Source organism: Populus euphratica, unplaced genomic scaffold (genome assembly GCF_000495115.2).
Source record: "Populus euphratica unplaced genomic scaffold, PopEup_1.0 scaffold213.1, whole genome shotgun sequence".
NCBI classification, from domain to species: domain Eukaryota; kingdom Viridiplantae; phylum Streptophyta; class Magnoliopsida; order Malpighiales; family Salicaceae; genus Populus; species Populus euphratica.
The window spans coordinates 580,575-593,860 of NW_011499916.1; the positions used below are offsets into that span (position 1 = coordinate 580,575).

The 13,286-nt window shown below is 29.8% G+C and overlaps 1 protein-coding gene across 1 annotated transcript; it reads right to left on the bottom strand.

The window, feature by feature from the left end:
* Positions 1-550: 550 nt before the first annotated feature.
* On the bottom strand, positions 551-5,745 carry LOC105134613 (elongation factor). The gene is made up of 6 exons (XM_011039084.1): positions 5,651-5,745; positions 3,564-4,061; positions 2,686-2,996; positions 2,540-2,596; positions 1,822-2,300; positions 551-1,286 (listed from the first exon to the last, which is right to left on the bottom strand). The coding sequence occupies exons 2-6, from the start codon at positions 3,989-3,991 to the stop codon at positions 969-971; spliced, it is 1,593 nt and encodes a 530-aa protein (XP_011037386.1). The 5' UTR covers positions 3,992-4,061; positions 5,651-5,745; the 3' UTR covers positions 551-968.
* Between the last annotated feature and the right edge of the window lie 7,541 nt (positions 5,746-13,286).

Here is a 13,286-nt window from a genome sequence, read left to right on the forward strand (position 1 = left end):
TAAAACTAACCATACTTGCTATGGATGTAGCTTTAAGAACGTGAGAAACACAGCCTTAGCACTTAGATGATTGTTTAGCAGTAGTAATTCTTAGATCACTTAAAAATTTCAGGTTTTAGGCAACAATTTCACTAGTTCACATCCATGTCAAATGTTCCTGACATATAATTTGAGCCATTGGTGAGATGAATCACAGATAACTACTTACTAAGCTCCAATCTCTCCAGTTTTATCACCACCATCATATTGTGCAGTTCAAAAAACTCTATAGTTCTTCTCACCCATCATGGCATGTTTTCTTTATCTCCTTCGACTATTACCTTGACATGGGTTACAGCAACAATTTTTAAGCACTGCAATTGTGCAGGCCATTAACCAAATTTTTCAGGCACACTATGATTTTCACCATTCATGGTCCTGACTCCTTATACCTCCAGAGACAGCAGATTTTGATTAAATTATCTATGCATATATCACGAACGTAGAATTTCATCAGTCATTCAGATTCAATCAGAAAAACAAAATTTGACATAGTAAGCTCTCAACAAAGCTGCGAAGGAGATAGATATCTGTATTTGCGTGTGTACAAACAACCATCGTTTACAGTGACATCACTAAAAACAAAAATGCAAACCAATTGTCAGAATCTATCAACTCCTTCCATGTGATCTCTAACTAAATCTAGCACAAAAAGTGCATACCTAATGTACAGAGGACATGTGTGGTCATACAAGTTAGGCTCCGGTACTGATCCTATTTGCGGCATCAAACAAACTACCTGTTCTTAACTAGTAAGTTCTGCGACCTGCTACATGCTGCTACTATTGGACTGAATTTTATTAGGATACAAGTTCATTAACGAGGTGAAGGTACTTCGTCTGCCTTGTGCACAGAGTACCACTTCCAGCAGCTTGAAAAATGTGCGATGGAAACTTGTAGAGCCAGTAACGATAAAGAATTTGAACATATCACTGGCTATCAGGCTCACCCGAGCATTTCTTGTTCCAACCACCTGAACCAGCTTTTCGTTCCCCTCGCTTTCTCTTGTTTCTGGGAATTTGGAGATCGGAGGCCAAACATGATTTGAGAACTGATTGCCCCTGAGACCCAATGTTTTTTTCCATTGAATCAGGTTCGGCTTTTGGAGTTAGAAAAGGATCACTGCTTTCTCCTTCTTCGCCTCTCTCTGGTTCATGATGCTTTTCAATGAGTTGAACATTTGTCGCCATGAAAGTGTCTTGCTCTCCTTCAGCTGCTTGATTTTGTATCAGGACATTATCCACAATCTGCACATTGTACCATGTACATTAAGTGATTTTATTTTACTGAAGTAGTTATTGGATTCTCTATTGAGGTCATTAACTCAAGGAGTACGGTCCTCTCAAATCAGAAGGAACATCCAAAACAGCTTACAGATTCAGTGTAAGCAATTTGATTGGAGAGAAGTTATCTAACTACATAGTGATTTTTAAAGAGAATCCTAACGGTGATGAACCCAAGAAAAGATTGCAAAAGAGCCAGAATGCCAGAGATGAAATAAAGTTCAGACAGAATTTGAAGAAATAGATCGGGTTCAAGAAATTTAAAAGCACATATATATGATGGAAAAAACTAATGGAAATCCTAAATTCACATAGTACATTTAAAAAGGAAAGCTCATGATGCAGCCAGTGATTATGCTATACCATACTGTTATATTTAAGGAAACACGCACTGATTTTTGGATCACATTCAATCAACCAGTGCCGCACTGACATCTCATTAAAAAGTACTGTTAGAAGTGTATGGAGTAAGACAATACTGATTATAAACGATTCTTACATCTTCGCTTGAATCTCCAATTTGTGTCTGATGGAAGGTAACATCAGCATCAGACAAAAGTCCCACTGTGCTTTCAATAATATCAGGCACATGAACAGCCTCACCAAAACCAGACATGGCACTTTCAGGCATAACCAGATCTCCAATATCATATCCAGGAATACTCTGATTTGCAGGATAAATAGCTCCTGCTGATATAGTTTCTCCATTGCCAGCAGAGAACGTAGGACTCGGAGCAGAGCTCGTCTGTGCATCACATGCTGCAAGAAGGCTCAGATTCTCCGATGATGAAAACTTGGAGGCATTCTTTGACATCAACATGTCAAGTTGATTCTTCAGCTTGTGAACCCGAGAATGCACTATTTCAATTTTCCGAAGGACCTGCTCCAAGGATTTCTCACCATATCCAAACTCAATAAATATTTCGTCATTGTCAACACCAGACTTATCATTGCCATCAACATGTTGGTCTGTGATTGCTGTTCAAGATTACAAATAGCCAGCAACCAGTATCAATAATGATTATTTAACAAAGTGTGTAAATTTTAAACTAAGGATAAACATCATAATATGGAATAAGAACACTATTCACCAACCTTTACAGGAAAATGGGGAGTACAGAACAAGAGGACAAAAAGGATGCATAACATGAAATTCCACGTGAATGTACAGAAGCTACAAAGAAGAAACAAAATCAAAGCGTAGCAAACAACTTTACCTGTATTGCTAAAATCATCAATCATAGAAGTGCCCTCTGGATTGGATCTCTTGTTTTCTGTAATTTATCACAAAGTGGAGTCAAAGGACTTTGAGGGAAAAGAGAGCAAAAAGACCATATGCAACTTGGAAAGATGAAGCTTATACCCAGATAAGAAAAAAGGTTATGACGAGTCATGTATGATGCTGCATCATTTGTGTCTTCAACTCTCTTGCGTTTCCTCCTCTTTACAGCCTTTCTTCTGTAACAATCATTTGAAAATGGCAGGGACTTTGAACAAAAACCTTCAAATGTAGATTGATAAATTCCTGAATGCTTCTTCTGTTCACATGCTGCAATTTCTCTGGCATATTTTGATGCTTGAGACTTAATTTCTTTGATTTTCAGTTCTGTCCATTTGCAGCGCCACATTAGAGGACGAACAAAATTCCTCCAATGATTTGTTAACTTCTTCTTCCTGTTCGGAAGTAATAGATATTGAATAAGTGCTGTGTAATGTAACACAAAAGATGGCATTTGAATTTAAAAGCTCCTTCAGCAGCAAAACATTAAATTGCATGAGAAATCCAAACTGTAGACATAAAATACTGTGAAAAAATCATATATGCAAACGTAGGGATATAGGTTATTGCATCTAGATGAAAATGCTCTCGACTTTAGAACAGCATTGTACAAACCATTCTCTAACAGCTTCTTAGCCATAAAAAGGGATTGTTCCCCCAGATAACAAATTCCTCTATCAAGACAACTATGGTTCAAAAGCAACCCAAGCCCTAGGAGCTCAGCTTCTCTAAATATACTATGTAGGTGATGAGAAATAATTTACCCACTAAAGCTTTACAGATAAATAAAAATGTTAGCATTGGTTCAATCTTCGCATGTATTGTACTTAAAAAATAATTAAATGAACATAGCAAAAGCAACATACAAGAACACAAATGTGGTTCTTGTGTACAAAATTTCCACAGCCGAAACAATAGCCAAGAAAGAGACAAAAAGATTATGAATTTGAAACAAAACACACCTTGTCTGAAAGATGCTACTAAATGCATCATCATATGGGGATGCCAAATCACTGTCACCAAAAAACTGTGATTCCATTTCAGCCTCGCTTAGTCCAGAACATTTCTCAGGATCAGAAGTAGTGTCGGCAAATGAGCTTGAATATTCAGTTGCATCAGGATCTTCAACTAAAGCTGATTTAGTCTCATTAATTTTTGTACACGTAACTATATCAACTTCAACATCCTCAAAGTCCCTTGGAGTTGTACCTTTTCCATCCAACAGAGCGTTTACCTCATTAATAGTTTCCTCGCATTCATTCTTACACCTTAAACCCAGACCATCTGATGTATCCTGGATATTTTTATTCTCTCTATCAATCACAGTGCTAGTGGAATTTTGCAGTTTACAATCTGGTTTGATATCCATCACTGGCTGTGCAGGAACCATAGAATCTTAGCCCAGCTCACTTTGACTCATTAATGACCACTGCTCTAAAATAAATTCCTTCATAATTAGTCTGAGGAAAGATTGAACCAGCACATGTTAGCGAATCAATTTAATCATTTCAAATAGCGTACTGAACAAATTTCTTTTCAAGTTCAGCCCAGAACAGAACAAGACAAGAAGCACAACAAAGATTAAGAAAGTAAATTTACTGAAAATAAGAGAAAAATCATAGGAATTTTCTAGAGTGACATAACAATAGATGAGTTTAAAAAATGGGACTAAGAAGCAATAGAAGACAATAGAGGCATAAGCTTATTGAATTGCATCGAATGGGAAAAAAATTAGCTTTCAGTTGTCAATTCAATTTGCAAAGACTAACTTCAAAATGCAGGGGAAATTTTCAATTATTACACCAAAAAATGGCAGCAAGCGAAATTTGATTCACCAAGGATAACATCATTACAAAAGAAATCAACCTGCGTATCTTAAATTAAATGCTGATTCTGTGTCAACCAACTTAGAGAAATGTAGAGAGAGAGATGCATGATTGTGTAATCGGGACTTTATACTCTGGAATAGACAAGTCATGCACTTGGCACATGGTAAGTGATATCTATCAAATTTCACCAGAACTTCAACAATCAAACAGGCTTCCTTTTCATTCTTTCATAGGATGTTTTAAAGCTTAATTATACATAACATTCTCAAACTAATTGATTTTTAGTCGCAATGTATAGAATTCCTGATAGGTGCGCTAACATCTCTGAAGAGGGGAATTTGGTAAGGTAAAATTTCATTGAAATCACGTTGAGGAGGAAAAAATGAGGCCAGGGCTAATTTTTCCTTAAGTAACAAGAGGGCCGGCAGGCTCACTCTCATAAAGAGCAAAAGACTAGTTCCTAAAGATTTTCTAGCTCTCCGAGAGAGAAAGAAAGAAAAGTGAACGAAACAATTAAATGCAGATAGCAAGAACACAGCTTACGAAGATACACTTTTTCTACTTACAGGTATATATACAAATAAAAAGCAAGAACAAAGCTTACGAAGATACACCTTTTCTACTTACAGGTATATATATATACACATATAAATAGCAAGGATGCTTCTTCAGGATAAGTTTATCCAAGTTAAACACATAACCTGACACAAATTGTACATTTACTGAACACATAGCAGAAGTGCCAAATATGATAAGTATATAGATATTTAGAACATGCTGCTAGAACAGCAAAACGAAGCTCAAAAAACCCAGCTTTACTACAATACCATCACTAATTTTCTCTAAATAACCACAAAAAATTAAGAACACAGCACAATTCCACTCGTACCCCGCAATGGAACATGCCGCAGCAATCAGCTTGTCAAAACAACCTAAACAAAATTACACACCTAGACATTCCCGTGTACAGCACACAGTGACATGTGTAACAAACAAGTGATCAAGCTGTTTCACAAAAATCCAAGTGCATTTTTTTAAGCTGTGGTTAAGAGGTTGAGCCCATCAAGCCAAAGAAAACAAAAAACACAAGACTTTAACTCGACAAGAAACAGAGCAGGCAGCCTATAAAAGGGACAAGCATTAGCTAAATTCAAAGTCAGGAGAGAAAGCTAAAATATATAGACATTTACATGCAAATATATAGGGACAGAAAGATGCACCTCTGTGTTTTGCTACTTGCTGGGGGGGGAGGTGGCAGTGACTGAGAGTGGGAGTTTGGAAGGTTGGCTGTGCGGCGAGAGGAGAAAAGTGAGGGAAGTGAATGTAGCTGTGGTAGACGTTATAAACCTAAAGTAGTTGTAGCATGTTGTAATGTTTGAGTAAATTATATTTTCATCCCTGTATTTTCATAAATATTCGTTTTAGTCTCTTTAGTTAGAAAACTTGTTATTTTTCTCCTTGAATTGTGTTAACCATTGATTTATTGATGCTGTTTTCGAATTATAATGAAATTAAACGAATAGGGACGGGATTATAATTCACTCTAGTTATTATTTTCATGCTTGCAGTGGTTCTATCGTTTTTAGCCATCTGCCATGCTCTTATTGGGCCAGGTAACACTCCTATATTTCATCAGTTTCTATTTCTGTATATTTCTACCGGTTTAAAAAAGAAGGGATATTCGCACAGCCAAAAGACCAAACCACCCTTCTCGACTCTCTCTTTTTTCGTTCCTAGATCATAGGGCGTCACATACAATGTCCATGTACACCAGCTGAAAAATGTTTTTTTGTGAGAAAAATAATTTTTATTTTAAATTAATTTTTATTTATATTTTTAGATTATTTTAATATGTTAATGTTAAATACAATTTTTTAAAAAAAAATTAAAAATATAACTTTAATATTTTTTCAAATAAAAAATATTTTAAAATACAATAAATTTTATGATATTAGATATACTAATATAAATTATTGGAATTTTTTTCAAAAAATAAAAAGAAAAAACCCATCATTTTTACTATTACAACCCAGTATGTATAGTGACTAAATAAATGCTAAATATGACTTAAGAAAGCCTAAAACATCTATGAATAAATAAAAACTTGAAAAAAAAAGAGAAAATACAAGGATTAGAGCTATGTTTGTTTTTATATGTTTAAAATATTTTAAAAAAAAATTAAAAAAAATATTATTTTAAAAAATAACTGTAATTATCTTTTAAACTCGGCACAAAGTGATGGGTGCATGAGCTTTGATAAAACAAAACACAATTCATGGAGAAATATAAACAATTATGCCAACAAATACGTAGAGATGATCATAAACTTGCAGAAATATAAATAATTATGGCAACAAACCACATACAAATAATACTAATCATGTTGCCCGTGCTTGGTTGTGGGTTGGATTTTCAGCGCAGCTAAAAAATAAATGATAATTTAGGACTTCATTAAATAAATTAATAGTTATATATAATAATAAATAAATTTTATTAACAATGACTAAAGACTAAATTAAAAGAAATTTCCCAGTAATCCCGCTACTCACCCTCTTATTTTTTATAAATATTAAAGGGTGTCAAACCCTTTAATTTCTCAAGAAAATGGAATAGATAATGTGTTGTACATTAATCTTGTTCTTGATAATCAATGATTTTAAAAAAAATAATCTTTAATGTTTTTTTTTAAGTTTAATTTTTAATTTTTTTTATTCAAAACACTTAGAAAACACTTTAAATATTTTAATAAACTCATGCAAGGCCTTCAATAACCTAAAAAGCATTCCAAATATTCAAGATAAAAAACTTCCTAGTATTTAATTTATTTTTTAAGATAATTTAAAAGTGAAAAAATACCTAAATTTCTAAATTAAAATTTAATTGTTTAATAAAACCAGTATCAACTAGATTAAATATTTTAGTAACTAGAATTGTTGTCGATCAATGATTTTATACTATATCAGTCATTTTAGCAATTGAAATTGGTGTCAATTAATAATCCTTTTTATCTATAGTCGGATTCTAATGATTTTCTTTTTATTAGATCAAAAATTGAAAAGTATAGAAAATAAAGTTTTGAATCAAAATTAATTAAAAAAATAAAAAATTAAAAAAATTTAATATTTATAATTAAAAAAGTGTGAGAACTACTATGAACATTTCACCAAAAGTTTAAAAATATCACCCATCTCCTCTATTTTTTTTCTTTCATGTCATTTAATCTTGTTATTTCCTAATAAATTAATTAAAATTGACTATTAATTTAGTTAAAGGAAGGATTTTTTTTTTGCTCTGCAAACTAGAGCGCATGAGCTATAATGTTTTGCCCTTACATTTTAGATTATTGTCAGTATAAAGATACGAGTATATCATGATAAAGTAAGTGATCGTTTATATTATTTTCATCTAAAAATGAAAGCCAAGCACAATATAAATCATTTCAACAAATCAAGCTATCAGCAAAGTTGTAATGGTATGATGCATGTGTTTCTCCTCTTTATACGTAAAATAATGCATATGCAATAAAGAATATTAAGAAAAAACTAAAATTGTTTAACCTTTTTACTGTAGCAATTCATAGTAAAAAATTAAGTTGTTTTTTTTTTGAATTTTTTTTTAAATACTTTTTTTTCATTTTTTTTGTTTTCTATGCCTTTCAGTTTGTTTTATTTTTTCTTTTAATATTTTTTTTTTAATTTATTTTATTAATGTTAGTTAATTTAGTTATCAAACTTTCATGGCACTGATCTCGAATTTAAAAGGTTAACTTAGTTTAATGAGCTAACTCAATTTTTTTTTGTTTTTTGTTTATTTTTTTTTGCTAGTATTAATTTTTTTTATTTAGTTATCAGATTTTTACAACACATATTCTAGGTTTCATAGGTTAACCCAGTTAATTCTAAGTTAACCTGTCCATTTTTTTTCTTTTGTTAATGTTATTTTTTTTATGTAGTTATCAGATTTTCATGACACGAATCTTGAGTTTAACGGGTTAACCTGGAGGTTTTTTCTAATTTTTTTATTTTTAATTAATTTTTTTGTTTAGTTTATTTTGTTAATATTAAATTTCTTTATATTTAGTTATCAGACTTTTATGATACATATCTCAAGTTTTACGGATTAACCTGGTTTTACATGCTAACCCCATTAATTATGGGTTAACCCATCCTTTTTTTTCTTTTCTTTTGTTAATACTTATTTTTTTTATTTGGTTATCAGACTTTCATAACATAAATCCTAGGTAAACGAGTTAATCTGGTTTGACAAGGTAACCCGAAGTTTTTTTTGTTTTTTTAATTAATTTTTTTCATTTAATTTAATTTGTTAATGTTGATTTTTTTTTCTATTTAACTATCAGGCTTTCATGACACATATTCTAAATTTTACAGGTTAACTAAGTTAATCCTGATTACCTTATTAATTTTTTTCTATTTAATTATCATACTTTCATAACGTGAATTCTAGATTTGATGAGTTAACCTGGTTTGAAGGGTCAAATCAATTAATTTAGATTTTTTTTATTCATTAGTTTTTTCCTCTTATAGCTTTTTTTTATTTTTAATTAATATTTTTTGTTTAATTTAGTTTTTAATTTTTTAATTTAGTTTTTAATTTTTAATTTAAAAAAACACCTAAAAAACACTTTAGATATTTTGATAAACCTATGCAAGGCCTTCAATAATCTAAAAAGCAGTCCAAAAAATCAAAATAAAAAACTTCTCAATATTAAATCTATTTTTTAAAATGATTTAATAGTGAAAGAACCCCTAAATTAAAATTTCATTGTCTAATGAAATCAGTTGATACTAGATTAATCATTTTAGTAGTTAGGATTGTTGTTAATTAATGATTTTATATTATATCAATCATTTTAGTAGTTAGAATTGATATTAATCAATGATGTTTTTTATTTACAGTTGGAATTTGATAACTTTTTTTATTTATTAAATTAAAAATTAAAAAAGTATAGAAAATAAAGTTTTGAATCAAAATCAATTTTTTAAAAAAATAAAAAACTTAAAGGGACTTAATATTTATAATTAAAAAAGTGTGGAAACTACAATGAATATTTCACCAAAAGTTTAAAAACAGCAACCATATCCTCCATTTTTTGTTGTCCCCCTTCATTTAATCTCGTTATTTCCTAATAAATTAATTAAAAGTGACCATTAATTTGGTTATAGGAAGGGTTTTATTTATTTTTTGCTTTGCAGACTACAGCGGCATGAGCTATAATGTTTTGCCCTCACATTTTAGATTATTGTTAATATAAAGATACGAGTATATCATAATAAAGTAAGTGATCGTTTAGATTATTTTCATCTAAAAATGAAAGCTAAGCACAATATAAATCATTTTAACAAATCAAGCCATCAACAAAGTTGTAATGGTACAATGCAAGTGTTTGCTCTTCTTTATACATAAAGTCATGCATATGAAATGAAGAGTATTTATTTATAAACCAGCCATTACTCCCCGAAGGGAAGCAGCCATTGCCTGAAAGTCTTGCACGCAATACCAAGATAGCCTAGATTTGACCTCCACTGGCCAGTTGGCTTTCCTTCTGTGCTGCCTGTTCTTGCATGGTTTTTTCAATGTTAAAACTTGATTCTTCCCAAGGTTTCCTGCCTAACAAGGTTCATATGACCCTCGTGCATGGGTCCTGCACGCGTAATAATTTTCATTATTTTTTTTCTGATATAAACAGAGAGCATCATCGTTGCCATGATCAAATATATTTAGTTATTATTTCACAGTATATTACAGTAAATAAACTAGAGAATCCTGGTCACTTGAATTCTCAATCTTTTCATCGAGGGAACAATCTCCAAGGATAGTGCTTCATTATCTAACACTAACAAGAGTATTTGATAGACCAAGTTTTCGTCGGATCAAATCAAGAAAGATTTATTAATATATATTTCTGAAATACAAGCATGTGATTATGGCACTAACTACACAGATTTACATAGATTTCATGGTTGTTCAACAATTTATTCTATTTTATTTTTGTCCGGAAAGCAGTTCATCCATGTTTCCGTTGAATCAGGTTTAGGTCCTCCTCCTGTTTTTTTTAGATTTAATTAAATTTAGTTCTAAGTTTGTGTATATAGAATATTTGCTTTGTGTCTATATATATTTATATATATTCACATATGTATGATTATTAACTTCAATACTTGTAAGATTAGTTAAGATGCATGTAAGTTAATTCAGACATTTAATCATTGAAATCTATATATTAATTAATTTGAACTAGTTTAAGTGTATTTTGATTAATTTTAGAAGTATTGAAATTAATAATTATGTAAACTTATATATCCATGATTGTAATATATATATATATAGAGAGAGAGGTATGTGGATTAATTTGTGTATATTTCAACTAATATTATAAATTCTAAAATTAATAATGATGTAAACCTTTAATAATTTTAAAAATATTCAAACCTATAATTATAATCCATGGGAGAACAAATTTAAAATCCAACATAACATGTTAAAGTATCTTTTATATATATTGTTCAAAGAAGAGGCTGCACTCCTGGTATGAAACAGGTAAAATATGATACCGGAAACCTATCGCTGAAACAGCTCCAGAGTGATTTCTTCACTTCTGATCATGGCAGGAGCCAAGGAGTGCGTGGCAAAATTATCAATTAACAAAAGCTAAAATCTCCTTGGAAAAACACTGTCCATACAGACTCGGGTTATTACTGGTTGGAACATTGCAATGATAGTTTTGCCCCTCCTCCAAAGAATTAGTGAACTGGTTACTAGAGGTGCTGAGAATTTTTTACAGATAATTATTTATCATATTAATTATAAATAAATATGTTTGTATCAAAATTAATATCATTAAAAACAAAAAATTATAATTTGTCATCCAATAGTTTTCTTTTTATTTTCATATTGGTTTTTCTATTAATATATTAATTTAATTTAGCTGAAGAACAATTTACTATTTTAACAAATATAAAATATTATTAAAAAAATAACTGCAAAGCACATCGTGGCTTGTGGGAGGCATTTATTTCCTTTAAATAGAAAAATATTAAAATATTATGTTATCCATGCAAAATATCAAAATGTTTCTCTGATTTATTAAGATGTTAAATTTGATTTTTATTTTTTTGATGTATAATTTTTGTTTTTTGTTTTCTAAAACATTTTAATTTATTTTTAATTTCATTATGTAATATCGATTTATAATATATTAATTTTTTTAATTCTTATACTTATTTTTTTTTTTATGTTTTAGTCCTTTTGATTGATTGACATGGAGCAAAGATGTATAATGAATTAAGTATTAATGTCATTACAAATGCAATCGAAGGATCCATTGCATTCTGGTATCAGTTAAGATTTTCCGGTCATGTGTTTTAGTTTTCTTCGATATCATCTCAGTCCCTGAATTTTCAATAAAGTAATTTTAGTCCTTGATGGAGCACACAGAGGAGACTTGTTCCCATAAGCGACCTTGGGATATGCCTGATGCTGTAAGAAGAGAGCGTGGTTAAAACATCCCATTACTTTAAAGGTGATCAATGGATTCATGGTTTTTGACTTTCAAGATTTTTTATTATAATAATGTTTTTTTTACACGTGTTAGCATTGCTCCTCGGGTTAATATTAACAATTAATAATTATTAATTAAAAAAAACACTTAAAAAAAAATAAGATTTCACTGTTTATTAAAACAGAAAAAGAAAGAGAAAGAGATTTGCATTAAGTTGTTTACATTAAATTTGATAGGAAGAAGTTTTATATTGTTTTTAATTATCTTTATAGATTATCTTATACTTGTTACATGTATTGTATTTTTAATATATTGACTCAGTTGGTTTATTTTTTAATTTTATTATTCTATTTAATTGAGAATTAGATTTCTTGATTTTTTTCTCAATTTCAAGTTGTTTTTTATATTTTTTTATATTTTATATTTTTATTTTATTATTCAACATTAATTTTATTAAAAATTAAATTTTATAATTTATTTTATATAAGGTTATTATAATCTTATTAATAAGTTATGTAGATTAACATGAATTAATCTAATACGATCGAATATATTCTAGTTTTAATATTTATAAAACAGCTTATTTTAAATATTTATTTTAAGTTAAAATATATTTTTATTAGATATATAATTTATATTTGAACTCAAATCACATCAAATCCATCACAATATAATTTATATTATTTCTACTAAAAAAAATATTAACAATGCCTAAAATTTGAATCTCATGCAGTTTATTATTTTTTTGGATAAAGACTATTCATGCAATTGGGTCCCTCTAGAAATGTATAGTTAATTGAAAACTCCCTTTTGTCAGTCATGATCCGATCATCTCTTTGATATTGTAGCTCCATAATAAAAGTAGTCGCTGCTACCATTTATCCAAAGCATACGATACTTTAAAAATGTATTTTCTTCTCCTTCATGCATCAATATTTTCTCTTCATCCTAAAATAAAATAATTATTTTCAAACCAAATCGATGACCATTGATTTTTTTTTTCATTGGCCATTGTTTCTCATTTGAACCCAAAATTCTTTGACCCTTCATTGTTTTTCAAATTGATAGGTGAAATCAAATTAACAAGTCTATAGGCATAAATTAAAAAAACACATGAGAATTCAAACAAGTCTCTATGTTTCTTAGATCTTAACATGAATATGTCCACGTCAACTCTCATATATATATATATATATATATATATATATGAAACGACTTGGTTATTTAAAAAAATGACATTTATTAAAAGAAAAGATTTTTTTTATGAAAGCCTAAACGACTTGGTTATTTAAAAAAATGACATTAATTAAATTTTTTTTTTTTTTTTATGAAAGCCT